Below are 27,954 nucleotides of genomic sequence, written 5' to 3'. Positions count from 1 at the left end.
TTCAGTAGTCAGTCCTGCCTGAATCTACACTCTACTTTCTGCTCTCCATTGGAAAGAAGTACCTTTTTGTCTACCCCGAGGATGGTCCTTGTGCAGCTCTAGTGTCCCCAGCAAACGACGCTGATCGCTTTACAGTATCGATGAAAACGTGAAATGAAAAAAGATCAAAGGTCGGCGACAAGAAGGCCCTGCTATATGTTTTGAGTTTTCTATTTACACAGCCAGTCTCAAAGTGAGTATGGACATAGATTTGTTGCATTTAATGGTGATTTCTTGTCTATCTGAGATTCAACAGGCGTAGCTATGGTGTAATATCCATTCCCGTGATGAGTTTAACGCTAAATCCTCCGTTCTCCTAAGAGCTCGGCTCGCTGATTTCAACTGTCCACGCCAATGCTTCTCCAAGATCCGGGATGCCATTGCTGCCGGAGCTGATCTCCTGCACCATCGTGTAACGGCTGTCATCACATGCACCGCTTGCATTGGTAGTGGCATGATAGGCGATCCACGTCTGCGAAGCGTCTGGGCTTTGGAAGAACGAGTTATGACCCGTTCCATAGTTTCCATTAGCCGATGACAAAAGGCAGCCGTCGTGCTTGCTCCAGGCGTTCTTGTCGGTCGGGTTGGTGGAGCCGTCCCAGGTAAGGAGGCCCACGCAATAGTACGCCGTCCAGCAGTAAGAAGCCGAGTACCCGATGTACGTCTTGCCATTGAGATAGAGGGCCGCGGGACCCTCATTGACCGGGGTACCGTGCGTTTCAAAGTCTTCGGTAGGCTCAGAGATAACGGAGATGTCGCCCGTCAACGAGGTGTAGTCCGATCCCAGCTGTTGGATACAGAGGGATTGATATGTGACACCGTCGAAGCATGACCACACCATAAAGTTGCCAAAGTCGTTGAACCGGACGATCGTCCCGTCAATTCCCCATGTCGTGGTCAGCTGGCCGGCGTAGGTATAATCATCCCAAGGAGTCGCTCCACCTAAAGACCGTTAGTTCTGTAAAGGCAATGTTCCGAGCTTAACAGGACACCAGCTTACCTTCCAATACATGCATGCGCTGGCCATCCAGATCCGCACTATTGCCAGCCGTGTAGTAGATGTACCACTTATCACCCAGGTAGTGAACTTCGGGTGCCCACACGTTGCAGCAGTGAGACTCCTCGGTGGTGGTGTATACCACCTTCTTCTCGGCCGTCTTGAGGCCGTCGACGGTAGTTGCCCGACTGACTTGCACGTCGTTCCAGGTCGTCGTGAGAAGGTAGTAGTAGCCTCCGGTATAGACCATGAAGGGGTCACTGCCCCCGGGATTGCGAATTGGGTTCGTGTAGGCGGAGGCTATGGGGAAAATCGCCCATAGCCCTAGAAAGGCCTGCAATAATCGGAGCAACATCGGGACTTGCAACGAAAGGAGTGTCAGTTTCAGACTATCTTGTTAGTCACAGTGATCGTCCTCCCCTACGGTATTTATGCACCGTTGAGCAGTCACTAGTCATGATCTATCGCAACCGACCGCTGGTTTCATCTCGCATACCGAGGCACCCCCCCACCGGAAAGATCCCTGATTGATACCGACGGGGATATCGAATATTCCGGAGATGTGGAGCACCGCCATGAAGAAAATCATCGGCCAATGCGGGGGAACGTCCTGCCAAGACCTCGACAACAGATGCTATAAACGCCGGAGAAACTTGTCCTGTCAAATGGCACTTATGAGTTGTGGAAGAATTTCTTCTCTGATTTCTGGACAAGAGGCCAAGTGCTAGGCATTCATCATCGAGTCCACGGTATATTAGAGGTTTTAATTCACCTCATGGTATATGTTGGACGCCAATTCAAAAGGTGATGTAAGTCGGATAAAACAATAGCTTCCCCGTAGAATTAATATTTCAAAAGTCTACAAAATTAACCTAGCGTCAAAACCCGCCCTGAATCTGCACCAGGTTTGGGCTTAGGTTAAGTGCTCAAAACCTAGCCTAGTTTTAGATTCTAGATTAAAATCCAGTGGTATAAAGTTAGAAATCTAATACATTCTTAGCGGCGAGTCACAGACCTACTGTAGCGCCCCTGCAGTTGCTGCTGCTCACCTCACTACTAGTATTCAGATACCTTACAAACACTTGGACCAAACTTGATCCTAATATAGCACGCTTTTATCACGATATCTCTCCATGGCTAGAGGCATAAGATCTCACTATCCTACCTCGCGGGACTACAAGTTATCTTTCAGCTCTAGTAGTTACTACTGGAAGAACTCTAATCTCACTTCTGGAGAGAACATCCCGGAGATGTCTATTGCGGCGCTAACTTGACGGTGCATCCGTAGATAAACTGGGAATTGCATTAGCCTATGGTCATAGCATGGAATGGACAAAAAAAGAGGTTCACCGGTATATGTAAGAGAAAGGACCGATCTACATACTAGACGACGGCTGGGCATGCAGGACGCGTGCTAAGCTGACAGTTCACTTCTCAAGTGACCGTGAAAATTGCAGTGGCTTCATCAGCCTGGTCGATCTGGCTAGTAACCCGACCAATGTTACTATCAATTGCCGATATAGCTTACTGTCCTTTTCTAAGTTCAGTTCTACGTGATCTACTCAAGAAGTCTTATATATTCCAAGAAAAGAAAGTAAGTTCAATGGAAGTTTGCGACTCCTATAGTTCTTAATAGTAAACCACCCAGACCCCTTTTTCAGATAATATGATTGTCTGGTAGAAATACGAAGCGCATCATATTCCATCAATATTTTAATTCAGGTCTGTTTAGAATTAAAAGTAGCTTGATCAGGCCTGCCTTTCGTATTTAGACATGGTAGCAAGTCAAGGCGGGTCGAATTGATGTTGTTGAAGTTGTCTAAATAGTCGCCTCTGGGCTTAAGCATTATGCTCACGTTCTAGGCCGACGTCCCGGAAAGGAAGCCGAGAGAGACATTTCTGCTCTGCGATTAGATAGTACGAGGTCGATCCTGAGGGAATTGTTTATAGGGTGAATACCCTGGTACCCAATACCGACCACTACGTGTAACGTCATAAGTCATAGCCTATGTGATTTGGGCAAAGATAGGGTTTCATATAGAGTGGAACAGGTTCCCCGGTAAATCCGCCCTGAAAGGCGTAGAAAGTAGGTTCTGTGACCCAATCCTCAGCCTCGGCCAGCTCTAATCCAGGTAGCAAGTTATGGTACAATTTCAAATTACCAGATTCTGCCCCACTTGTCCTCGTCACCATCGTCGTCGTCGTCGATAGGGTGGGGACATGGGTGAATTCCCGGCCTGTCATGGAACCATCCACTGTCATACCGCTCTAGCTCATACGAGAGGTTCTGCCACGACCGCATAGGAGATCTTCATACTTTGGACACGGTACATTATGCTGGCAAACCTTCGTGGACTTATGAATTTGTCCGGACTCGGCGTCGGTGGTGTCAGTAGCCTCGATTTCGATCGCGTCCGCCACAGCGAGGTCCACACCTTCGTAATTGGACCTGCCGTAGGAGGTCCACAACACGATGGATGACGCAATACCAAAGACGAGAAAGAGGACGGACCAGTTCATGTTTGCTGCCGTAATAGGGCTGGATCGGGGCAGACACAGACAGATCACGATAAAAAGCATGGTTAGGGTGTTGAAGGCTGCAAGGCCCACGCTGAGCTTGCGGGGCATCTTGAACCAGCCGCCGTGTCCCAGGTTTTTCCCCTTCGTGACGACGTGGGCGACCAAGGGAACAAGATAGCCAGCGAAGTAGAGCACTCCCGGAGCACCGAGGAGGATAGAGAAGCCCTCTGCGCTCGCAAGATAGATGAAACCCAGTAGCAAGTTAATAACAGTCAAACAATAGAGAATGTTGAGTGGCACATTGGGTCCCGGATGACGACGGGTCAACCATTCCCATCCTGGCACTACCGATCTCGCGTCAGTTGTATTTCTTCAATAGGGTTCTGCGTGCTCCCTAAACTAACTGGAATGCGTGCGCAAGAAGGCATCAGCGACCATCATGCAGACATTATAATAAGACATAAGGCCGACGAGACCAGGGACGGCGATGAGAAGGAGGAGGACCATCGCACCAACCTGGGAACCCAAGGCTTGTTCGAAGGTGGCGCCGATGGCCGAGGGGAAGTGGGATTCCACGAGCGCATCATAGTCGGTGATAACGTATCCAGCCGTGACGAGGAATGCAAAGACTCTACCGGACGAATAAAGTTAGGGGAACGAACAAGACTATATCCAGAGTCTCACTTAGCATACGTGACCAGATTTCCAATCTGCTGTGCTACAAACGCGATGGGAACTGCACGAGCAGCATTCTCTACGTCGTCTGACAAGCTGCAAATCCAATGCGGGTTGCCGTAGGCGTACAGGGCGATGCCGATACCGAGGAGGGTGCAATACCCATTTGAGGAGAAACCGGAGCGGTTCTCAAACTGCGACCAGACGAAGCTAGAAGGAGGGGTTTAAAATGAGCCTGCATTCATGCGATATTCTCAGTTGCAAGACGCTCTAACTGACCTGTTAGATGCGGTGGTAGCAGCCCGGCCAACCAGGAAGCCGATGACGACGAAGAGACTCAAGAACATGATAACGACTGCCTCGGGTCAGTGGCGCTGTGTGCTGCAGCAGGGGGGGGAAGGGTGTGTCTGGTGCAGACGCTCACCGGCGATACGATTCATAATCGAAAGCGCTCTACTCATGTAGACTATGAGAAGGGCAACCAGGAGGTTGGCGCCCTGATAGCCGAGCATGAGCTGCCAGCGTTCATAGACCCAGTTCGGATGCATCACGGCGCCAGCGGTTGCAAACAGTTGCACCATGCCGATGAGGGCACCGGACGGACCAAAGCAAACGCCTATAGTGTGCATGGTTCCAACGGTATACTCCTACACCAGGATGATGATCAGGGCTCGAGACACTTAGAGGGCTTCATACGCGGGCAGCATACCGCAAAGCGGCCCCAATCGGGACCGGCCAGAATCCTCGAATAATAAGGGATGCCTCCTGCGGAGGGGTGGGCAGAGGCAAATTCGGCAATGCTGACGAGGAACAGCGACTCGAGGACAGAAACGCCAATGGCGCCGTAGATCAGCACTGGCATGCCTCCTGCGTAGACGCTCGTTCCAAAGGATGCCGCCGCATATGTCCAGGACCTTGTGACGAATCGTTAGTAAACCTCCTACCCCTACACCATCAGAGGGCCCGGACGGCTTACCCAGCCAGGACAACAGCATAGGCGCATAATGATAAAGTGTCATACCGCTTTCTCGACTTCCTGACCCCCGGGGAGGTGAACAGACGGGCAAGTTTTGTCATGATGCGGGCCCCCAAAAGTACAGTACGATAGGGTTATACACCAGACTGGACTCAAACGAACGGCTACGAACCGTCTAATAAGTCTCTCTTCTGGCAGTTCCTCATTTTGCGAGTCAGCAAAACTGATGTAGATAGTTAAGACGGTGTGCGTTTGTTTGGGTGTGTGCGCGCGATAAGCCACATCTTGATATCTCGATCAACCTAGATAACCTGCGGCGTTTGAACCGATCTCGGACAATCTTTATCTTATCAACCACCAACCGACTTGGGCAGGACAGATCCTGGTCTGCTTTATCAGTTGCCTTAACTTCCCATTGTCGTAAAATTCGCCGCTCTGGCTAATCTCCCTAGCATAGAGAGAAAGATGACTCAAACTCGCGGCGCCTGCTCCGCATGCCACAAGAACAAGCGAAAGGTTTTCCGCGCTCTATCTATCTGAGGTTCCCTGGGCTAATCGGCGCAGTGCAACCGACAGTTGCCTAAGTGTGGGCAATGCGAAAGAAACCAAGTCAGCTGTGAGCCCAGGATATTCAAGTACTGGAAGACCCCTAGGCGTGACAGCGCCATCCTCAAACCCCCTAAGCGACCTCGTCGGAAGCATAACCACCCGGCGAGGGAAAGTGGTGCTGCAGAGGTCGAAGCCGTAGCCAGACGGGTTGAGGGAGAGGTCATATCGACAGCAGCGCCCCAGCCTCAGCTTCCCTCGGGTGCCAACGCTTGGAACCCGCCCGATGAGAGTGCCCACGCTGCGACATTGGCTCCTACGACACCAGTGGCGAGGGGTGAAGATTGTAGCGCGTATCAAGCCTGGGAAGGTCGGCAAGATGTTGCTCCCTCAGCTCCCGGATTCCTTCCCCCATCACCCGCCTCGCGCGATACAACATCACCGGAAACTATCCTCGATGACGATTTTTTGATGAACGTGTTCAATGACTTGCCGGCATTACTCGTAACGGAGGATCCTAGAGAGGTGGCTCAAGCAGCGAATTCGACCGACGCCGACACAACCCTCCAGCAACCATCACCTACTTTGGTCCTCGATGCCTGGACACGGCCAGCAAGCTCTCCAAACTTGCTCATCCTTCCTGGCTCCTCACTGCCACCAGTTTCGGTTCCCCAATCACTTCCGATAATGCCTGCAGAACTGCTCGATTCGACCGAAAGGGGCTTTTTGTGGCATCACTACATCAACCGGACGGCATTCGATCTATTCTGTTACGACTACGATAACCCGAATAATCCACCGCTCGACAAAAACCTATACCTCTCCAAGGTGCCGGCTCTTGCTTTCAGCAACAGGGCCGTGATGGGAGCCTGCCTTGCTCTGTCGGGCGCCCACTACAACCAACGCCTAAGCACCTCGGCTTTTGGCCAGTTGCTGATGCAGTTGAGGTCCGAGGCCAAGGCTGAAATCCGGGAGGTGTTGGGGAAAGGCGAAGATAACTCTAGCGAGAGACTTCTCGCGGCGAGTTTGATCATGCAGATGATCTGCACATCTCAAGTGCCGTATGCGACCAAGTCCCAATGGTGCGGTTGGTTAGGCTCGATGCGGCTGGTTATAGCACTTCTGCTGTCGCGAAAATGGCCAGGTCGGCAGGGCGACCAAGAGCTTGTGGTGCTGGCATTTAAGGCTTTCAACTATCTCAACGTCATGTCCGGGCTGTCTATAGGGCCTTCCCATCGACGAATCCCGAAAGTTTGCCGGACGAGCACCTCTCAAGGTCATAGCCAGGATTTGCTCCTCCAATGGGAGGATGTTATCGGAATCGGAAGCTCAGATTTGGTGGTTGATCCTATCCTTGCTTTCTCTCCCAGACTAGTCACGCCTTTGCGGAAGCTAGGGGCTTTGTTAGATGAGGTACGGGACGAGGCGGGTCAACAAGCTTCTGAAGGGGTGGATGAAGGTAGCGACCTGCAGTCGAGGATTGATGGGCTCGAGGTCGAGTTGCTGATGGCCTACGATCTTGACATGACTCGCCAGGGGTCAAAGGATGCACCCGAGCTGCTCCAATGTAATGTGGCTTTCCATGCCGCCAGTCATATTCTGTTTTATGCCCGGCTTCGGCAAATGCCTGCCACTGCACCTATAGTGCGAATGAAGGTTCGGGACGTTCGGCAAGCAACTGAGCAGATTCCGGTGAAATCTCGCACGTCAGCGGCGCTGGCATTCCCACTCTTCACGGCTGGCTGCGAGGCCGTCGACTCGGCTGACAGGCAGGCCATTTCAGCGAGGCTCCTTGCTCTAGCAGGCTCATGCTTCGTGGACGTTCTGCGCCTAATGGAGATGCTGCACTGTGTTTGGGAGACACGGGATATGGCTCCTGGGGCTCCGTGGATGACGTGGATTTCCCAAGGTACGTGCCCAATCTATAGCCCTCTTTCTAAGAAGTGAGATCACTGAGCATGGCATGGTGGTCCAGTGGAATCCGCCTTTGGCGAATTTGTGCTCTATTAAGCACAGGGCCCGCCGCAGTAAGAGGCAACAGGCAGCTCTAGATGGGCGCAAAGACGCGTTTCCACCAAGCAAGTCACCTGTAAGCTATAGCAGTTGCGGAAAACTCGGGGCCGCAGTGTATGTGCAGTACTCTAGTCCCTTAATCCTCAATCCTAGCCCAGATAACGGTTTGATATGTGTGGCTACCGTGGTCGGGCCCTTTGCCATTCCCGGTCTAGTAACTCGTCTTGTCCTATTATTGCAGTTCTAGTAATTGAGACTGTGGGACTTCTACCCACTTTAAACAATGCTATAATATCTCTGAACGTCCTTGTGGGCGTCCGTCGGTAGTTCGGGCAACCCAGTAGTTTAGCACGACTTGGTCTGTCCATATAGACGGGCCCATCCTCCTTGCATTAACCCCTGGACGGATCCCCAAGGGGGGAAACAGGTAAGGCACACTGATGAGCACAACATAGAAAAATAGTTGCAGCTATCTATGCCACCCTGGTGATAATGTCTCCGGGACGAAGGCCCTCTCCAGGACGCTCAGCTCACGGCTATTGCAACAGGTGGAAGAATTCGCGAGGCAGACCAATTCCTAGATACTGAATTGCAACAATATACGCTCTAGGTTGTAGAGCAGAGACAGGCAATTGGAGTCTGAGAGAATCCTATCCGTCCTCCTTGATGGCTACATGTCGGGAAGCAATCCGCACCTCGTCCCGAATTCAAGGTATATTGTTAGCGAAGCTATCGATCACGCAATTACTGGTAAGTGCAGACAGCAGTCTTTGATAAAGATACTCCAACCGTCATCCCCATCACAGAAAAACAATTGTTCGATAAATACTAATTAACGTGGGCCGGGGGCCTTTGATGTCCGCGGAGTCCGTAGCCTAGATGATCCCATCAGTATAGCACAATTAAGACCTTTATTCTGAACCTGGTTTCTCTCGAACGCTTTGATAAGAAAGTCTTATATTGGGCTAAATAATAAGCTAGACAGCTTAGAAGTCTCTGTGATCTGTTTTGTTTGTGCTATCACCACTCCTGACAAGAATTCTAGTATTCGGGATCTAATTGATTCTGTGGGAGCCTGCCCTGGGCGACGGTGGCACATCTATGGTTGGATTCCGATCAAAGAAGTTATATGGTTCCAATTTGACATGGAGCTTAGCTATCGGCCTATTGTCGCTCGTCAGCGAACAGGCCATGATGCCTGCAGAGTAAGGACTCACATTATGGGGAAATCTTCGGTCCTGGGAACATGCGTGGTCCCAAACGAGTGCCACATCACGACTTGGCCGTCCAGGTCTTCCTCCCGACGTGCCCAACTTGCGACACCGGTATCCGTCCGTGACTGGTTGACAAAGTCGCTTGAGGCGTAACGCTCCCGTCGATTATATTTGGTAAGGAACAGTTGGTGTTCCGAGAAACCGGCTCGTGCTCTGTGAAGGGAGCTCTGGTCGGCGAGGAGCATCTGGCTATTGTGGGGGATCAGCTTCCACGAAGTTGGTCGGCGAGTGACCGGGTGCGTCTTGGCTGGATTCGTAATGATCCAGGCTCTGCCCCGGTTGGCATCGGTATCGTAAAAGCCAGCACACCTGAGAGGCGTTTGCTCGGTCAGGAATCCAACGCCGTAAGGGTTCGTCTCATCGTCCACTGGCATCGTAACATTCTGGGTTTGTACGACTTCGTTGTCCGGTCCATCGACGGCAGGGTCGATTCGCATGCAGAAAATGTGCTGATGGGACGGGGCAACTACGCCGGGATGGACAATGGTGCCATATTTATAGTCCTCGATACTATCCAGCGCAATGGGCTGCGTCGACATGATGCCCGTAGCACGAATCTCTAGGGTAATACCACCCGCCTGGTCAAATGTCCATAGGAAGATATACTCGTAGTTTGCCAAGGTGCTCATAGTTTGTAGGATCAGCACACGACTGCGTGTGCTAACCGCACGTCCACTCCTCTGCGTATGCTTCCAAGCAAGAAGGTCGTCTTGCTCGTGCATGCAGACTACGTTGGGATTTTTAACCGGCTGTCCCTGGCCGTCGGCAAGCACCCCGTCAAAGTACCTGATCAGGCCCAGACAATCACAGCCCAGGGATAGGCTATTTGCCGTGGCTCCGGCACCGGCCTCTCCAAAGTCGAAGGCCGATTTCCTGTGGAAAGGCGGGCGAGGGTCACCATAAGGCACGAACATATCCGACAATGCCAGGCGGTAAAAAGCCGAACGCCCATCCAGTCGGATATCGTAGAGAACAAGACCCTCCCGCGGGTTAAACCCGACGCGGAACCTCCATTTCTGCCACTCCACCAGGTTCCCGTTGGTGTCGAAGCTTGCACCTTCCGGTTGGGTAAGATAAAGGGGCTTCAAATCCTGGCGGAGCTGGGTGAGCTCCGGAAGATATTCGCTCGGTGCTCTGTCTCCGAATTCAGGGCCCACAGAGAAATCCCAGAGGTTAGGTGCGAGAGGCAATCGCATAATCTCGAGCAACTCGAGTGTCGCTGCATCCAGGACGGGGGAGAAATCCAGCGGGAAGGCGTAGTAGTTACCATCTTTGTTGGAAGGGTTTTTCGGGTCAAAGGTGAACATATAGCATTGATACTTGCGCTTTCCGTCGTGGTGCTTGTCCGACCCGCTGGTTTGAGGTGTGAGTCATTCAAGGGATGCGCATGGATGCTAGAAGACACCTACTATGGCCAGGGCTCGCAGACAACGCCCTCACGGGGAATCTTCAGGCGCTCAATCTCTTTTTGCACTGCGGGAAGACCCATGCAGGCCTCCACGGCTCTGGTGACATCTCCCGTTGACATGTTGGCGAAAGTCCCTGCAGGTAACGACACATTCTCGACGAGCTTAGAGTTGGTAATGTCCACAATCGCCTCGTACAGATGCATCTGGGTGTTTCATGTCAGCACGGAACACCGGCCAATGCAGATCTATAAAAGCGAATCAAGCACTCACCTCACTTCCCAGGTAATAGACGATTACTGCCTCTCGGGCAGGCCGCACAGCCTTGGTGAGGTCCTTGCCCGCATGCTCGACCTCAAGAAAGATCTCCATCTCACTCCAGTCCGGCTCAAACAGCGAGACCGAGCGGAAATCCAACTTCGTCCCGGCAGTATAGGACTGTCGAATTAGCGCACTGGCACATTTTATTTCCTCTTCTGTCAAGGGATCAAAAGGATGAGGGATAGATGTCGCGGGCATGCTGGGAGCTGGGTCAGCCTCGAGTTCTGCGAATGTACATGTCCTGGCTTTTTGGTTCTACTTACAAGTTACTGTCTGTATATAGATAGATTTATGTCCGGAGGAAAGGCGAAGAGAGAAACGCCTTTCCCGATAAGGCAAAATTTCCGCAACTGGCCGAGACCGGGATTATTTGTAGTAATAGTTAAAAAATCGCAACTTTTTTAACTATCTATAATTCTATCACAAGAAGATTTTAGAGCTCTACTCTATACTTTTTCTAGGGAAAATACTAGAAATCAGCTAGAAGCTGTTGAAAAAAACATAATAAAAAGGCCTGGTAGACTATTCTACCAAAGATCATAGAAAATCTAATTCTATCTATATCTCGCAGACTTTAGACTATATACCAGGCATGTGACTGGTCTATAGAACTAATTGATAGATCGATAATGATATCTTTTAAATTGGTTAAGAAAATTGAGTTTGAATTTGTTACATTTTTCCGTTTTTTTCGGGTGTCTTCAGACTTTTGACCTACTAGTTTACCACCACTTCTTGTATTATCTTGTGTAGTGGCAGACAACCTACACATATCCGCATACGTAGAGTCATCTGCAGCCCAATTACGAAAATAGTAAATGGTTGCTGGTTCAGGATATTAATTACGATCTGGATGTATGAGAAAGATCAAATTGAATCCTTGTCGGATTACATGCACTGATCTACCAGCTTTGATATGGCATCGCCCAACAGTTCTTTCCGCATGAGGCCGTAGCTCCCCTGGCGCCCCAGAGGCGAGATGCTCGCAGCCAGTCTGGTAGAGGCCTCGGTCAGCCTGTCGGGTGCTACTATCTCGTCCACCAGGCCAAAGTCAAGCGCTTCCCGGGCCGAGAATCGGTGACCTTCCAGGACCATCTTCCTGGCTGCTAGGGGGCTCAATTTTTGCCGTACGATGGCGGCAATGCCGACGAAGTGGGCGCCGAGATGGATGGCATCGAAGCTGATAATGCCGCTGTCGGTGTTCAAGATCCGGTAGTCGTGGCAGAGTGACAGTGGACACGCACCACCTTCGCAGAGCCCATTGATGACACAAATGGTCGGGAACGGAAATGTTAAAATCGTGACCAGAAGCTAGAATACACACCGAGTCAATTCATTGAAGGGCCAGACTATTGTACGAGATACGGCGCGAACCATGTAGTCTGGGTGAGTCAGATGATTCCACTTACAGGGGCGAAGGCATCGCGCAAGATGTTGCTTCCTCGGGTCTCCTCAGTCATCGGAACCCCCTTGAGGATGTAGAAGGATGGTAAGCTCTTTTTTATTTCCTTTCCAGAGAGGTGGTGGTGGTTTGGGGTCTTGCACCTACCGTAGAAAATATCCCGGTTCCCTCACCCGTCAGAACCAGACACGCGCCGTTCGCACGATATTCATCTCCGATAGCGATGCGCGCCGCTTGGTATGCGTGTTGGATGGCGAGAAGCAGTCCCAGGCTGAGAGGATTCTCTCCTTGGTGACGGAGCGTGATTGTAAACACATTGCGGGCGTTTTGCAGGGTCAGGAACTCATTATCGATCAAGGCTTGAGGTGCTACTCTCAGGATATGGTTAGCTTTGGAGTCCATTGTACCCGCGAATGGATCCACTATCTGGTCTTCTGGAGAGGAGAGGAGAGGAGAGGAGAGAACTGCTCCGTCCACGCGCCCTGTAAGATATGGGGAAGAAGCACAGGCCCAACCTGCATCATTACTCATTCCGGTACGTAATACGGGATGCGATTGTGATTGGTCGATGGTGTGCGGCGGTTTTTCCCTATTCGAGCAATTTAAATGCTACTCGCGGTTCATATCATGGCGAGTTGATAAGGAGATCAAGGCCGTTTATCCTCGATAGGTGACCTCTGCTCGCCCAGGTTTGTAGGTTTACACCCTTCTAGCATATCGAGCAAATTACATTTCTATACAGATTTCCATCGGATTAGCCTTGTGAGTAGTACTATGGCGCCCCCCGCAACAACAACAACGACGACGACTGTAACGGAAGCACCTGCGTTCAATTCGCAGGACTTCCAGCGATACAAGAAGTATGGCAAGTTTGGAGTACGCGAGACTCAGCCCGTGGGATCTATCGTTGGCGACTTTGACAGCATTCCAGTCATTGACGTGTCGGGCATCTACAGCGACGAGCTGAGTGACCGCAAGGCCGTCGCGGAGAAGATCCGCGATGCCTGCATGCGCGTGGGCTTCTTCTACGTCGAGGGCCACGGCATCCCTCAGGATATCGTAGATGGTGTCTTTGACGTCGGCAAAAGATTCTTTGCTCTTGACTTTGACGATAAAATGGAGTGTTTTATCAACAATACTCCGCATTATCGAGGTTACACCCCATTGTATGGAGCAGGCAAGGCTAACGCTGAGGGGTTGGGCAGTAAGTTGAAAATTCCAATATAGCACTCCTTTTGCTGGTGTCTGTCAGCTCGGCTATCTAACACGGCATTTCAGACGCAAACGAAGCTTTTGACTGGGGTCATGACTCTAAACTCAACGACGATCCCAACGAGACGTTCATCGACCCCCACATGCGGGGCGAGAATGTCTGGCCAACGAAGCTACCAGAGCTCGAGGAACGGCTGTCTGACTATTATCGCCGTCTCCGAGCGTTTTGTCGCACTTTGACTAGAAACCTGGCCTTGTCCCTGGGCCTGAAAGAGGACTGGTTCGACCCCCTCTTGACGCACCCCGGATGTAGCGCCGTCGTCGCCCATTATCCACCTCAGCCCAAGGACAAGATTCATTTTGGTATTGACCCCCATACTGACAGTGAATGTGAGTACCAGCAGCGTGTAGCCCCATGTGTGTGAGAGAGGGGGAGAGAGAGAGAGAGAGAGAGAGAGCGAAGGCTGACGATATCCCGCCAGTCTGCACTGTCCTGGCGACCGACGAAGTCCGTGCTCTAGAGGTTCTGAACAAGGATGGCATTTGGGTATCCGCTCCACCCAGAAAGGGGTGCTTTATCGTCAACATCGGGGATCAACTTCAGTCATGTCCGTAACACACGTCAAGTAATCCCTTGGACCGCTAGCCTAACCCGGGAAAACAGATACCAATGGCCTCTATGTGTCAACCTTCCACCGAGTCCTGAACTATTCCGGGGAGGAGCGATACTCCATCCCTTTCTTCATGAGCACGAACTTTGAGACAGTTATTAGGGTTCGTATGCGGCAAGCAATTTTGGGGAATGATCAGACAAAACTAACGTACAATCCAGCCTATTGGGAAGTTTGTCCCGCCCGGCTCACAGGTAGAATATGATGATATTACTGCTGGCGAGGTTTGTTCAATACCACACAGCCCAACCTGGTCCGACCACTGACTTATACACCCATAGATGTACAAGAACGCGATGATTAACTTCCACCAGATTGCCAAGAAACACCCTGTATTCTCCAAATATCTGAAAGAGGGGGTACATGATGAGGAATATGAGAACCAGGCCCACTTCCATTCTTGAGTCTGCCAGCTTGACGGCCCCTACCGCTGCTGGGAGAATGGGGGAAGGGGGTAAAAGGACATCGATAGCGAGAATTGACTGACGTGCCCGTAAGTTTTATGGGAAACCCCTGCGAACCGACAGGATAGAAACATCGGTATCGACTGCCTCGGTAGGTAATGAGTTCACTCGGCAATGCTGCAAGAATGGATTCCATATACTTATTTATTTTTCTCTGGTGTTTCGCGATTCATTCCCTTGTCCATCAAAGGTAGCCTTCTCCCCTAGGCACACAGTACATACTCTTGCGAACTTCAGTGCGATGCTCCTTGTTTAGACTGATTGTAAACAGAAGCAATGCTATACTAAGAAGCTTCTGTCTAGAAGAATATATGAGCTTCTATTATCTCCAATTTCATCCAGGTTAGGACTATCTATATAAAGAAAACTATATCTTTTAGGGGTATTCAACAAGCCCTCGATTACCCTCAGTCAAGAGGCTCGAGCCCATAAGGCTGGTACCCTCCTGCTTTGGAGATATAATTTAGTTCATAATAAATATTGGGTTCTGGCGTCGCGTATATAAAGATTGCTATCGTTAAGATTTAAGTAACTATTCTTTTGTACCAGCCGTCGCGAAATTGCACCACAGCCAGAATGATTCAATAAAACTATGATTAGTGTCCTTAAAATCTGGACACTTGTACGGTTGAAAATTTCTAGCACATCTTGTTGTCCTCATGTGGTTGAACAGGCACAGAAACCATCCACTGCAAAAGTTCGTAGACAAGCTCGACAACCAACAGTGCTGAGGTTTCGGCCTTGTTGTCGTATACTGGAGTCAGCTCCACAATATCGGCACCGATGATTTTGACACCCGCGTTGGCAAGCCCCTGTAGAATGAGTAGCAGTTCCCTTGTAGTCCAACCTCCAGGCTCAATGGTACCAGTGGCTTCAAACACAGACTTAGCACCTTCCAGACTACCCATGGGAAAAGGCACATACCGGGTGCGAAAGCTGGATCAAGAACGTCAATGTCTATGCTGACATAGACATACTGGTTTGCGACACGGTCGACGACGCGTTGGACAATGCCGTCGATCCCAAGGCTGTCAATTTCCCTTGCTCGGATGGAGTCAAAGCCGCATCGCGCATCATTGTTCAGATCCCCGAGTTTGTCGAAAAGCATAGACCGAGACCCCAAGTGCATGTTACTGTTGTTCGATATGATGCCTTCTTCGTGAGCTAGGTGCAACATGGTACCATGTGTGATCTCCGAGTACTTATCCGCCTCTCCGCCATTCATCTTCCTGGGATCCCAGGTGTCGAGGTGAGAGTCAAAGTGCAGGACAGCGACAGGCCCCCATTTCGGATAGGTGGCTCGAAGCAGGGGGAGGGCTGCCTCTTTAATTAGCACGAGTATGACCTGGAGTCCAATCCTCTTACTAATGGTATGATCGCCGCCGATTGTGATCATTCTCACCGCAGAGCTGTTCGCTTGGGATTTGGCGGTTCGGGACAGAATCTCCTTTGCCCCAGTCGTGAGTTGCGCCACTGCCTCAACTTTGTTGAACGGCGTGTTGGCGACGTCGCCGCAGTCCACGACCGTTGCCCAGTCACGAAATGGATTATTCCGATGATCCATACTACCCATTCTTAGTCCTGGCACGATACGTCTATGAGATGGGCAAGCTTACTCCCAACTAGCCTCGGGAAGGATTCGACGAGAAGCCATGCGCACGGCACCAGGACCAAATCGGGCACCTGGTCGATAGGTGACTCCCAGATCAAACGGCATTCCCACGATCCCAATATCAAAAGTCCCATCGTTCACCTCACTGTAGCAGTCTGTCCAGTCCAAGTGTCCAAATGAGGCGATGCCGCTATAGGGGACTCCATCTCCACTGAAAGTGTCTGAGACCATAAATTCCGGCTTTTCGTACCCCTTCGGATGTGCCTGGCTGATATAGCGTTGCTCTGAGATGAGCTCCCTGAAATCAGCAAAGTCTGACTTGCCCTTGTTAGCTTGGCCGGTCTGGATAACCTGCTGGGTCTCTGGGTAACTTCGGCCGCCCCATAAAACCTGTGGCAGGCTATATGCCAGACTGGAGAGCCCGAAGGAAATTGAAATGTATTCTAGACGCATCTCTGCAGAGAGAAAGTGCCGAGTGGGTTAATTTCGACGTGTCGAGCAATCCTCTTGGAAACTAACTGATCAAATAAGGAATGCAACCTAGGCATTATTATACTCCTGAAAGAAAGGAAGTATTTAAGATGGCCGAAAGGTTATGGACGCGATACGGGAACACGATTGGGAGCGCTTGGCAGGCGGATTAGGGCAGATAGTGGAAATATGTTGGGAGATTCCGCAAGTGGTAAAAATGCCGCTCGGTGGGTAACATGTCAGTGCACGCCCAGACCCTCCAGTCGCACCAATGGCAATTGAATCGCTGACGATTACAGTAATATCTAGGTAGGCGAAATGTACAAGAGAAAAGCAATACTAGTGATAGTACCATTCTATCGGGTTGGGTGTATTTCTTATGCGCACACAACTGTAGCCCAACGCCAAGGACAATATTAAGGCTTCGATTTTCAGAGAATCCCGAGACCTCGGGTAAATGTTATATTGAAACGACAAAACAAAATAAAAAAAAAAAAATATATGGAAGAAGAAGGAAAAATGACAGGGTCCGATTCTATCAAGGCGGATGCATGCGAAAGACGAACAGAAGCAGGATTCCCAGAACAGGAGGTTTCGTCTCCGGACAAGGACAGTGACTCGAGGGACGGGGGCTTAAAGGGCTGGACGGTACTAATTGGATGTTGCACTGCCATGCTGGCGACATATGGTATCACTGGCTCAATTGGGATTCTACAAGTGTTTTGGATCCAGCATCAGCTCAATGACCGCTCGGAGAATGCAGTTAGCTGGATTACCGGCTTGAATTTGTTCCTGAATCTATTTCTACCTGCCTGTATTGGTCCGGCGTTCGATCGTTATGGAACACGATTGATACTTGGCCTGGGGTCTATCTGTTACGTGCTCAGCTTTTTCCTGCTTGGCGAGTGCAAACAGTACTGGCATTTTATGCTCGATTATGGGCTTCTGAATGGCATCAGCAGTGCCTGCATTAGCACTATGGCGCTCTCGACCCCGGCTCAGTGGTTTCACAAACGGAGGGGATTAGCACTAGGTATTGTCTGTGCAGCCTCTAGTGTTGGAGGCATTTGTATCCCTTTCCTATTGGACTACACTCTGGCGGAGCTACCATTCCCATGGGCCATGAGAATCCTCGCGCTCATGACGCTAGTGTTGCTAGCTATTGCAAATGTCTGCATGATTGAACGTATTCGAAGCCAAGGTCCCTGGCGAGCCGTCAGGTTGAGGTGGTTGACAAATGCCAGATTCATGTGGACGACGCTGGGCACTGCCTGTGAGTTTCCCAGACAATATCATAGCGAGAGACGTGTTGAGTTGTTTTAGTCTTCGAGTTTGTCTTATTTAACTCGATATCGTTAATCCCGTCCTACGCCGCCGGCCAGGGTTTCACAACGAGTCAGGCGTCCACAGCAATTGCCATGCTCAATGCGTATGTGTTCCTGGCCTTGATACATGTTATATGCATGAGCTAGACTAATGAAAGTGTCTTCTAGAGGCTCAGCATGTGGACGTTTGTTTGCCGGTTGGGCTTCCGACCGACTCGGCCGGTTCAATATCATGGTTTGCGTTTTAGCGTACACGACCATCATAACGGCATGCATTTGGATGTTTGTCTACCACAGTCTGGCAAAGCTGCATGTCTCAATCCTACTTTTTGGCGCAGGCTCAGGGAGTATCATCAGCTTGGCGGGGGTCTGCTTCGGACAACTGTGTACAACCGAGGAATATGGCGAATGCTGGGGAACCGCCTATCTGTTTGTGAGTATCGCGTAAGTTGTCATCGGTACCTCAATTCCTACCTCAACGGCTTGGTATGCTAATGGACAGTGTTCTTATATCCGTACCGACAGGAGACGCGCTCCTAAGCCGTCTTGGAGGGCAAGGGTATGTGGCATGCTCAGCGGGCGTCCTGGGGGCTGCTTTCATTGCATTTCTGACTGCCCGATGGTTAGTCCTCGGTCGTCGCTGGACTATCAAGGTGAAGGTATGAGAACTATATACCCACCAAGTCATGCCAAAAGAAAAAAGTAAAAAAGAAAATAACAAGAAAAGAAGGATTGTATAATCACTGCAAAAACCGTAACTCAAGCTGTTGTGCTGGGTCTTAATGGCAGGAAAAATTACCTCACTGCGATGATCAAGTTATACAGTATCCGTATTTGATAATAAATGAGCTGTCACCACAAATATTGGCCGTGCTTGCCATAACTTACGTGTCATTCTCTGTGGTTGCATGCCGGCATAGAGTCGTGGCAGCCCTAACGGAGGAAATTCCCCTTTCAGGGTTAGTTAGCGTCACTGCCAGGGGTTCCAGCCCCGTACGGTCATTACTTATACCTATTATAAGCCCAACTCTTTCGTCCCAGCTGAATCTACGTCGGATCAGAAGCACAACTGGTCGTGGTCCTATTACTCTTGCCTCATGACAACATCTAATAACGCTGGGTGGGCTCGTGATGAGTATGAGGAAACCACACCTCTGCTCGAAAGGCAGGGCAACACCTGCAGCAGCACCTCGTGGCCAGAGGCTATCTCAGAGTTTAAATGCCTGCTAAAAGCAGCAGCCACAGTGGGTTCTTTATCTCCTCAAACAGGACCGTCAGGTCGTTCGCTAATGTAGACTCCTTAGATCACGTGCGGCTATTTTCTCCAACAGTCTCTCCAGATCGTCAGCATCCTGATTATCGGTAGAGTTGTACGTCCCAAAGCCAATAACCGTTGACGTGTCGGAGGTAGTGCTCATCATCTGGTAGAGTCCACAAGATCTATCCGTCGCTGCCTTTTCCTATATGATAGCAAACACCACGGCGTGGCTGGTGGCAATCGGGGGCACAACGGCCATTGGTTAGCTCCTCTGCTGGAAAGAGATAACGGAAGACGTTGGTTTCACTGATGCAATTATTTAGATTCTCTCGGCTCCGCTGTATTTGGTCAGGGAGAGGATATTGCTAGAATTGGAGTCCTCCTTCAAAAGTATTTCATCACCGTATCGGTCATGTTCATACCTGTGGCCACACTGTGGTGCTTTTGTGGCCCAATTCTCGTTTTACTAAATGTACCCGTGGAGCTCGCATATGGATCACAGCGGTTCTTGCGCGCTCTTTGTCCTTTTGCGGTGGGCTATATTGTCTTTGAGGCTCTCAAAAAATTCCTTCAGTGTCAAGGTACGGGAACTCGGCAAGATCAAATTGTGATCTGGCTGACGGGTGCATACAGAAATCGACACCCCACCGACGGTCATTCTAATAGGCACGGCAATATTGAACGCTCCGATCAGTTATCTCCTTGTTCATGTTTGGGGCTGGGGTGCCGTAGGCGGTGCTATCGCTACTGGAAGCATGTATTGGCTGTCTGCCATCCTCGCCTTTCTCTACATCTGGCGCATCGATGGCAACCAAGCCTGGAATGGATGGTCGAAGGAATGTTTGGATGGATTATGGAAGTTTTCCAAGGTGGTGCTTCTCGGTATCGTCAATATTGGAGCAGAGTGGTGGGCTTTTGAGATCATCACCGTCGGGGCTGCAGCCATGGGGGAGATCCCTGCAGCTGCACAGTCAACCATTATGACAACTGATTCGTTGCTGGCGCTGTTCCCTTTTGGCGCTGGAGTGGCAACCACAAATCATATAGCAAAGTTACAAGGCCTCGGTAAGGCGAACCTCGCGCGAACCATTGCACGAATGGCATCGGGCCTTGCTGTCTGTAGTGGATGCATCATTATGCTGCTACTGCTTGTATTCAAGAGAGAAATTGCCCAGATTTATACCGTGAGTGGCTGTATTTCCTTTGGCAACGTTCATCTAACACGCTTTTAGAATGACCGGAGTGTCATCGACCTCGCGGTGAAAGTGTTTCCTTGGGCGGCTGCATTCCAGGTCTCGGACGGTTTGCAGGCCGTCAATGCCGGTGCATTGAGAGCGGTTGGCAAGGTCAATACTGCAGCCACTATTAACCTCATGGCTTATTATGGTCTGCCAACTACCCATGTTTGATTTACGGGAGATGCTGACCATATGTTTGAAGTCATTGCCATCCCACTATGTTACTTACTTGCCTTCAAGGTTGATCTAGGGCTGAGCGGGCTCTGGATCAGCCTTGCCTTGTCCCTGACAATGGCTGGGCTGTCGGAATTTTTCATTGTCGCCTCCCTCGACTGGCAACGCTTGGCAATCAAGGAGGAGAGGTAAGATCTTACAACTGTTCTGGGGTCAAGCCTTGGACGGTCAGGGCAGGGAGCCAGTGCCAGTGTCTAAAATATACTTATCGAGGAATTTTGAGTAGCCGGCATGGGTAGCACCGCGCGAGCCACGTAACTTAGGATAAACTCGCTTTTTACGGCTCTCATGTATTATATATAAATCTAAATTACTTAAATATTACATTAGTTTATTATTGTATATTTCTTTTACTAGATTCAGTGAAGTAGATTCTCTATAACCTTTATTATTTTATCCAGATACTAAATATGGTATTAAAATTTTTTTCTAAATAAAAATATCTATATATCAGTGGCAGGTACCGACCACCTACCGTCTTCTACCGGTAGGTGGTCGGCAGCCTAAAGAAATTTTCAGTCTAAAAAAAATAATTAATTTTCTATTTTTCTTTTTAAAGCTATATAAACTATAAACAATATCTAAAATATATAGAATTTTAGATTTATATATAGATAAGACCGTTAAAGGCTCGATGTTATTTAAGTCGACCATTGTGTCATGTGTCATGACCATAATGTGTATCCATCATGGCATGGGGATTTCAGACGGTCTACAGTGATCTCTCATGCAATGTGCTTGTAACGCCGGGGAACTTCGTTCGGCGACGCGACGCTTTTCTATGCAGCGGTTGTACGTGATCGCGCTCAAGAGCGATTTTCTCTTTTGAAATGTCCACGACTGTACGCTATGCGGGTCTATCAGAATGGGTAATATATTGGGTTGAATGAAAGATATAGATATATCGGCCGGGGAGTAAAACTTTTTATGACTGTATGGCTCGAAGTATTCTATTTAAATTTTTCTTTAGAATCTAGAGAAATAGTATATATAGATAGATTATATAAATATCTAATTCTATATAGTTTAGTCGATTTACTAGTATAGATTTTATTCTTAAAATATTTTATTATATAGTATATATTCTATTAAATCTATATAAAGTAGTAAACTAGAATAATAGCTAATATACTGGATTCCTTCTTTGCAAGTCTGTAACTAGCGCTCCCTCGAGAAACTGATAGTAGTGTAGATAACAGATGCTAGGCATCGTGCTCCAAGGCCTTCCCACTGGGCACAGAGCTAAACCATGGCCGACTAATCTGAAGTTGTGTGATATCTTTGGGCATTCCTGTTGTATCATGTGCCCTTTTTCAAGGACTACTTCATTCGGTATTTTCTGATGAAGTCGTCAGAGTCGATGGATACAGGGATATTGATTCCATTAACAAGGTGGTGCTGAGGCACCAATTATGCTGCCTAGGAAACGAAGAAACCGAGAACAAAGATCGGCCTAGAAAGATTAGCCCTTATCTGGAGCGGCTCTTCTCGTAGGCAGCAACGCCACCCAGCTGACGAGAGGGACATGACGGTGGGTCCTTCTCATGGTGTCATGTTCATTCCGGATCAGATAATGCATCTTGAGTTCCGGAAACCAAGTATGTGTACGTGCTTGCTATTAGGCTAAACATCCTATCTTCCTGGGCGTGCTAAAGATTAGGCTTTCCTACCAGGTGGCGGTATATGGTGTCGGGCAGACGACAACGGCCAGGATGATGATCCTGCATGGGCTAGGACACGGCTGATTGGCGTTCAACAGGATGTCAGCTTAAGTTAAGTGATATTAACCCACAACTATCGGGGTGTTCCTGAGGCATTGATTGGCCGACGATAAGGCATCCAAGCAAGCCCTAATTTAGTGCAATTTGTTTCGATGTAACCTGGAGCTTACTCTCTCTCTCTCTGTGACACCATCGCATGGCCTGTGTTTATTACTAAAAGGCTTATTGCCGCCCATGCTCGCCGATCCGTAGTCCTGCCTGTGGCGTCCATCCGTGATCATTTACCATGGAGGTCTGCGTGGACGACAATCAATTCGGCCCCCGCGTCAATCCGCGCTGCCGTTCATTCGATTTCACCCTCTTGTTCGAAGATGTTTTCTTCATCGCCCTGCCTGCCGCGGTGCTCCTCGTGCTCTTGCCATTGCGTCTCCGATGGCTGCACCGTACATCAGTGAAAGTCAAAACTTATCGGTTGGCGATTTGGAAGTTATCCCTTCTTGTAGTACTGTTTGTTCTTCAAATTATCTTCGTTGCCCTTCGCCTGAGGGCACCCGCAATCCGCACCAATGCATCCCTGGCAGCAGGAATTCTCAATATTGCCGCGACCTTCGCTGCGGCATGTGCTTCGTTTTTGGAGGACCAGCGGTCTATAAGGCCGTCGGATCTCTTGGTGATTTACCTGACAATGGCAGCCATGTGTGCCATAGCCCCACTGCGCTCTCTGTGGTCTATTTCTTCAACTAACGCCTGCACGGGGCTGTGGACGGCACTGTTCGTTATCACCGTTGCATGCCTTTGTATGGAGTCGGTGCACAAAACGGGCCTCTTGCGTCTGCAAGCTTATAACCCAACAAAGGAACAGATCTGTGGCTTCTGGAGCCGCAGCTTGTTCATCTGGATACTGTCGCTCTTCCGTGTAGGCTATTCGCATATCCTTCGTATGGAAGATATCCCGGAAGTCGACCATGATCTCCAAGGAGAAGTAACTGGAGAAAAGCTCCAAAAGGCTTGGGAGAAATCAAGAGGCAAACATCGGTTAGTCAGGGCGACGTTTGCTGCCTATCGATTCAGCTGTCTGTCAGCAATCCTGCCACGATTGGCTTTGTCTGCCTTCACCTTTGCCCAGCCTTTCCTCATCACGGCAACAGTGAACTACATCAACATCCCCTCAAGCCCGGAGTCCCAGAAGTACGGACAAGCCATTGTAGGCGCGTATGTGCTGGTGTACGCAGGCTACGCGGTAAGTTGGGCCTGCTACTCTCGCAACAGCTTCATCAGCTTATTTACAAGTAGATATCAACGGCGGTGTACTGGCGACAAACCTATCGCTTTATCACTATGCTTCGATCAGGTCTTATATCAATCATATACGATCAAACCTTAGGTTTGAGGCCGGAAGATCTATCAGACACGGCCGCTATCACCATGATGGGGACTGATGTCGAAAGGATTGAGTCGAGTTTGAGAGCTCTCCATGAAGCGTGGGCTTCTATCCTGGAGGTTGCAATTGCAATTTGGCTATTATCACGCCAGATATGGATCGCCTGTTTAATCCCATTGATCATCGCGGTCGTATCGGTCATCGCCATGATACCAATCTCAACGAAAACTGGAGAGGCCCAAAAACAGTGGATTGATCGCGTACAAAAACGATTATCAGTCGTCTCTGGCACGCTGAATGATATTAAAGGCGTACATATGCTGGGGCTTACGGACCGTCTGTTCTTTCTCATATCGGAATTACGTAAATTGGAAGTTGAAACCTCGAAGCGATTTCGGAAGCTCTTGATCTGGCAGATTGCGATATGTAAGTTCGACTCCAGCGTGACAGATTAATGGTTATTTAGTAGCCAACCAAGCTTCTTTTAGCCAACGTGCCGATGGAATTCTCGCCATTCGCGACTTTCGCCATCTACGCTATAATATCCGTTGTGAAACAAGACACGACCCTGCTTTCTGCGCAGGCATTTACCTCTCTAGCTTTAATCTCCCTTCTTACCGGCCCGCTCCTCAACTTCTGCCAAGCTATGCCTGCTCTTGCCCAAGCCGTTTCCTGCTTTGACCGTATTGATGAGTATCTTACAGTAGATCCCCAGTCACCAAACCGGTCTATGTCTACCAATTCAATTGCTCGACCTTCCGACGACGGGGTAGAACTGCAACAAAAGCCGAGTGGTGCATTACCAGAAGGCCTGTTGGCATCATTCCATGCGGCTACTATATCCAAGTCTCCCGATGCGGAAGCCGTCTTCGATCGTTTAACCCTCAATGTTCGACGGGGAGTGACGATGATTACCGGACCTGTTGGATGTGGCAAGACAACGCTTCTAGAAAGTATTCTGGGTGCAAGCTTTGTTAAGACAGGGTCGGTAGTGGCCTCCCTTTCGCGGGCTGCATACTGCTCGCAAGTTCCATGGATTCAGAACCAAACCATACGCCAGAATATAGTCGGACCTAACGGGTTTGACGAAAAGTGGTTTAAGTATACTTGTTGGGCGTGCGGTCTCGAAAACGATCTACAGACAATTTCTGATGGAGATTCGCACATGGCAGGAAGCAATGGTATTTCGCTTAGTGGAGGCCAAAAGCAAAGAATTGTATAGCTTTGCTGTTCCCAGAAAGATTCAAATATCGACGCTAACGTCGACATACCTCTAGGCACTAGCTCGGGTATTGTATTCACGACCCAAGGTTATAATCTTGGATGATCCATTCAGTGGATTGGACCTGAAGACAATAGCCCTAATTTCAAAACGTCTATTTGGCATTGAGGGCTATTTTAGAGCTGAGGGGGTCTCAGTGGTCCTAAGCACTAACTCCTGTAAGTGGTTGAACCAGTACTATGATTGGAGAATGCTCCTGTAATTCCATTGTAGTCCATGCTGACGATGGCAATTGCAGACTATCTTCTTGCACATGCGGACGAGGTTATTCTTCTGGACAATGGGCACGTTGTTGAACAGGGCACGTACCAGTATATCCTTGAGCGATCGCCGGAAATAACTGCCGAGCTACAGGAGCATGCTTCAGTATCAGACATTGCTGATAGTAAAGTCGACGATTTTGAGCATCGAAGCGAACTACCTTCTAGCTCGGGGCCCGATACGACGACCCACCAGGACGTCGACTGGTCCCGGCAGCGTGGAACTTGGTCTGTCTATCAATACTATTTCCATAGGGCGGGCTATGTATCCCTGTTTATTTTCTTGATTTTCGCCATTATCTACTCTTTCTCATCTGTTTTTAGCAGTATGTCAATTCCGAGAATACCTAACTTGAGTAATATGCTGATACTTTTATGTAGCACTATGGCTACAGTGGTGGGTGGAAGAGAATGAGCGAAAGCCCAATAGTCGACTAGGAATGTATGTTGGAGTCTATGGTTTAATATTCACCTTGTCTTTCGTTGGCATTATTGCAGCATGCTGGTGAGTCCTCCTACTCCGGCGTTACTGTGCTTGCTGACTATATTTGAGGATGATTTTCGTTCGGATGATGACCGCTACCTCATTAAACTTGCATTCGGACTTGCTCAAGGCCGCACTCGGGTTCGTATATCCAATGTCGTTCTTGCATTGAAGCTGACGATGTCTTTTACCGTTCTTTTTAGTGCACCTTTCGGGTTCTTCCAAACCACAGATACGGGCTCGACGACAAATAGGTAATTGTTCAATTTGCTAGAGCCTGTATTCACTATTAACATTCTTTGCTAATTTGAAAAGGTTCGGTCAGGACATGGAGCTGATCGACATGAACCTCCCTCTCTATGCTGTGAACTTCGTGGAAAGTATGTGCCTTTTCTCACAGTTACTTCGAGACTGTAGTGGCTAACATCAAACAAGGCGTGCTGGCTTGTTTCTTTAGGTTGATTGTACTCTGCATCATTGGACGATACCTGGCCAGCTCTATTCCAGTGCTTGGTCTAGTACTATTCTGTGTTCAGGTCTACTATTTACGGACCTCTCGTCAGATTCGTCTGCTGGATATCGAAGCGAAGGCACCACTATATTCGCATTTTCTGGAGACCATACAGGGAATAACGACAATTCGTGCGTTTGGCTGGGAGACTCACTTTCAAAAGGAAACCCAACTTCGAGTGAACAGTTCTCAGAAACCAGTGTATATGCTGTTCTGCGTACAGCAGTGGCTGACCCTTGTCCTTGACCTGGTGGTAGGGGGAATTGCGGTGCTGCTGGCTGCCGTCGTAACCTCGTTGAAGGGCAACTTCAGTGCTGCGTCGATTGGTGTTGCTTTGAACTTGCTCCTCACCTTCAATCAAACTATCACTCGCACCATCAAGATGTGGACTATGGTGGAAATATCAATTGGTGCGGTATCTCGTGTACGGGACTTTGTGCAAGATACGCCATCGACTAAACGTGATTTCAATCCTGAGAGCGGTAGGCTTCCGGACGTGGCATGTAATGGTGCAATTGACTTTGAGGATGTATCCGCTGGTCACAGGTCTGCCACTCAGATTCCAATTCTCTGGAATGACTCTAGCTAACGTGTTCAAAAGCTTCAACGAAGCGCCCATCCTGAAAGACATTACATTATCCATAAAACCAGGGCAAAAGATCGCAGTCTGCGGGCCTTCCGGTAGTGGAAAGACCTCCTTAATTATGGCCCTTCTGGGTATGATTGAAATAAAGCAAGGCCGAGTGCTTCTGGATGGCAACGACCTGTCAAGTGAGCAGCAAGCTCTCCGAGGAAACATTAATGTCATACCCCAGGATCCTCTATTCCTTCCTGGGACCGCGAGGTTCAACCTTGACCCACACCAGCACGCTAGTGATGAGAAAATCGCAGACGCTGTGAAAGCGGTCGGGTTATGGAGTCGCTTTTGCGCGAAAGGAGGCTTGGATGCCGATTTCGTTCCCTCCGACTGGTCGGTTGGCCAGAAGCAGCTGTTAGCGCTTGCTCGGACTCTGGTTCATAAGGCTCCTATTTTGCTCTTGGATGAGGCGACTAGCAGGTAAGTAGATCCTTTCTTGAAAGCTATATAGATCTCTCTAACTTCTGACGGTAGCGTCGATTGGGAAACGGAGACGACCATGCAGGACATTATAGACAAGGAGTTTGCTTCCCAAACTATTATTGCTGTCTGTCATCGCTTCCGGTTCATCGATCGGTTTGACCGTGTGGCGGTGATACAGCAGGGTGAACTTGTTGAATATGATGAGCCAACAGCTCTGCTGGAAAGGGATACGCAGTTTAGGAGGCTCTTTCGCGCTTTGCAGGAATCATCGGCCAGTGGGGCATAAGAGAATAGATTGTTTGTTACGTTGCACATACACACAGACCAGGAGTAAATTCATGATCAGATTATCTTACCTCCATCGAAGTATCGTGACGTGTCCTGATGGCTCAGTAACCCGGTGATGGAAGCTTTTGGCGTGTGCGTTCAAGATCTATACTCTGCATGCCTATTTTACCCTCTATGTAGAGACAGAGTTAATGATACAACCTCCTAAAAGGCTGGAGTTATGAAATTTGTCATTTCTAATATGTCTAGTGTGCTCTGAGCTATTGACCCAACCCATCTAAACCCCTTGTATTTCACTGTTTCAAATCCGAAG

At 49.4% G+C, this 27,954-nt stretch overlaps 11 protein-coding genes across 11 annotated transcripts; 5 read left to right on the top strand and 6 right to left on the bottom strand.

Moving 5' to 3' along the window:
- Positions 1 to 6: 6 nt before the first annotated feature.
- Positions 7 to 1,391, bottom strand: F9C07_2284285 (putative glycosyl hydrolase, family 43; the record flags this gene model as incomplete). Its single annotated transcript, XM_071510682.1, has 2 exons — positions 7 to 981; positions 1,025 to 1,391. 2 exons carry the CDS (start codon positions 1,389 to 1,391, stop codon positions 356 to 358), a joined length of 993 nt encoding a protein of 330 aa, XP_071364194.1. The 3' UTR covers positions 7 to 355.
- Positions 1,392 to 3,304: 1,913 nt separating this feature from the next.
- F9C07_6903 (putative choline transport protein) lies at positions 3,305 to 4,860 on the bottom strand (the record flags this gene model as incomplete). The annotated part of the gene is made up of 5 exons (XM_071511539.1): positions 3,305 to 3,900; positions 3,961 to 4,187; positions 4,250 to 4,441; positions 4,511 to 4,586; positions 4,656 to 4,860. The coding sequence occupies 5 exons, from the start codon at positions 4,858 to 4,860 to the stop codon at positions 3,305 to 3,307; spliced, it is 1,296 nt and encodes a 431-aa protein (XP_071364193.1).
- Positions 4,861 to 4,895: 35 nt separating this feature from the next.
- F9C07_6904 (uncharacterized protein) lies at positions 4,896 to 5,308 on the bottom strand (the record flags this gene model as incomplete). Its single annotated transcript, XM_071511540.1, has 2 exons — positions 4,896 to 5,145; positions 5,208 to 5,308. 2 exons carry the CDS (start codon positions 5,306 to 5,308, stop codon positions 4,896 to 4,898), a joined length of 351 nt encoding a protein of 116 aa, XP_071364192.1.
- Positions 5,309 to 5,672: 364 nt separating this feature from the next.
- On the top strand, positions 5,673 to 7,804 carry F9C07_6905 (fungal-specific transcription factor domain-containing protein; the record flags this gene model as incomplete). Its single annotated transcript, XM_071511541.1, has 3 exons — positions 5,673 to 5,723; positions 5,772 to 7,662; positions 7,770 to 7,804. 3 exons carry the CDS (start codon positions 5,673 to 5,675, stop codon positions 7,802 to 7,804), a joined length of 1,977 nt encoding a protein of 658 aa, XP_071364191.1.
- Positions 7,805 to 8,721: 917 nt separating this feature from the next.
- Positions 8,722 to 11,105, bottom strand: F9C07_2284282 (putative copper/topaquinone oxidase; the record flags this gene model as incomplete). The annotated part of the gene is made up of 5 exons (XM_041292903.2): positions 10,720 to 11,105; positions 10,450 to 10,652; positions 8,984 to 10,393; positions 8,856 to 8,930; positions 8,722 to 8,821 (listed from the first exon to the last, which is right to left on the bottom strand). The coding sequence occupies exons 1-5, from the start codon at positions 10,963 to 10,965 to the stop codon at positions 8,722 to 8,724; spliced, it is 2,034 nt and encodes a 677-aa protein (XP_041147080.2). The 5' UTR covers positions 10,966 to 11,105.
- A 450-nt stretch (positions 11,106 to 11,555) lies between these two features.
- F9C07_2284281 (ClpP/crotonase-like domain-containing protein) lies at positions 11,556 to 12,700 on the bottom strand (the record flags this gene model as incomplete). The annotated part of the gene is made up of 3 exons (XM_071510681.1): positions 11,556 to 12,078; positions 12,177 to 12,236; positions 12,317 to 12,700. The coding sequence occupies 3 exons, from the start codon at positions 12,698 to 12,700 to the stop codon at positions 11,656 to 11,658; spliced, it is 867 nt and encodes a 288-aa protein (XP_071364190.1). The 3' UTR covers positions 11,556 to 11,655.
- Positions 12,701 to 12,799: 99 nt separating this feature from the next.
- Positions 12,800 to 14,854, top strand: F9C07_2284280 (putative 1-aminocyclopropane-1-carboxylate oxidase). The gene is made up of 6 exons (XM_041286385.2): positions 12,800 to 13,373; positions 13,448 to 13,771; positions 13,864 to 13,989; positions 14,046 to 14,155; positions 14,214 to 14,276; positions 14,334 to 14,854. The coding sequence occupies exons 1-6, from the start codon at positions 12,944 to 12,946 to the stop codon at positions 14,454 to 14,456; spliced, it is 1,176 nt and encodes a 391-aa protein (XP_041147079.1). The 5' UTR covers positions 12,800 to 12,943; the 3' UTR covers positions 14,457 to 14,854.
- A 276-nt stretch (positions 14,855 to 15,130) lies between these two features.
- On the bottom strand, positions 15,131 to 16,684 carry F9C07_2284279 (putative formiminoglutamate hydrolase). Its single transcript, XM_041292677.2, has 4 exons — positions 16,133 to 16,684; positions 15,882 to 16,081; positions 15,441 to 15,833; positions 15,131 to 15,387 (listed from the first exon to the last, which is right to left on the bottom strand). Exons 1-4 carry the CDS (start codon positions 16,579 to 16,581, stop codon positions 15,155 to 15,157), a joined length of 1,275 nt encoding a protein of 424 aa, XP_041147078.1. The 5' UTR covers positions 16,582 to 16,684; the 3' UTR covers positions 15,131 to 15,154.
- A 416-nt stretch (positions 16,685 to 17,100) lies between these two features.
- On the top strand, positions 17,101 to 18,589 carry F9C07_6910 (putative monocarboxylate transporter; the record flags this gene model as incomplete). The annotated part of the gene is made up of 4 exons (XM_071511542.1): positions 17,101 to 17,872; positions 17,914 to 18,028; positions 18,093 to 18,368; positions 18,427 to 18,589. 4 exons carry the CDS (start codon positions 17,101 to 17,103, stop codon positions 18,587 to 18,589), a joined length of 1,326 nt encoding a protein of 441 aa, XP_071364189.1.
- A 371-nt stretch (positions 18,590 to 18,960) lies between these two features.
- F9C07_2284278 (putative multidrug resistance pump) lies at positions 18,961 to 20,927 on the top strand. The gene is made up of 7 exons (XM_071510680.1): positions 18,961 to 19,168; positions 19,229 to 19,294; positions 19,353 to 19,443; positions 19,506 to 19,763; positions 19,816 to 20,366; positions 20,415 to 20,568; positions 20,623 to 20,927. Exons 1-7 carry the CDS (start codon positions 19,022 to 19,024, stop codon positions 20,784 to 20,786), a joined length of 1,431 nt encoding a protein of 476 aa, XP_071364188.1. The 5' UTR covers positions 18,961 to 19,021; the 3' UTR covers positions 20,787 to 20,927.
- Positions 20,928 to 22,309: 1,382 nt separating this feature from the next.
- F9C07_1609339 (multidrug resistance-associated protein) lies at positions 22,310 to 27,952 on the top strand. The gene is made up of 12 exons (XM_071508253.1): positions 22,310 to 23,615; positions 23,669 to 24,182; positions 24,245 to 24,972; positions 25,034 to 25,196; positions 25,277 to 25,624; positions 25,680 to 25,803; positions 25,852 to 25,923; positions 25,986 to 26,036; positions 26,098 to 26,162; positions 26,218 to 26,839; positions 26,895 to 27,350; positions 27,405 to 27,952. Exons 1-12 carry the CDS (start codon positions 22,662 to 22,664, stop codon positions 27,637 to 27,639), a joined length of 4,332 nt encoding a protein of 1,443 aa, XP_071364187.1. The 5' UTR covers positions 22,310 to 22,661; the 3' UTR covers positions 27,640 to 27,952.
- The last annotated feature ends 2 nt before the right edge of the window (positions 27,953 to 27,954 follow it).

This window comes from Aspergillus flavus, chromosome 5, assembly GCF_009017415.1.
Source record: "Aspergillus flavus chromosome 5, complete sequence".
Taxonomy (NCBI): domain Eukaryota; kingdom Fungi; phylum Ascomycota; class Eurotiomycetes; order Eurotiales; family Aspergillaceae; genus Aspergillus; species Aspergillus flavus.
Note: the sequence above shows the minus strand (reverse complement) of the source record. Positions and strands in the feature narration are given on the sequence as shown.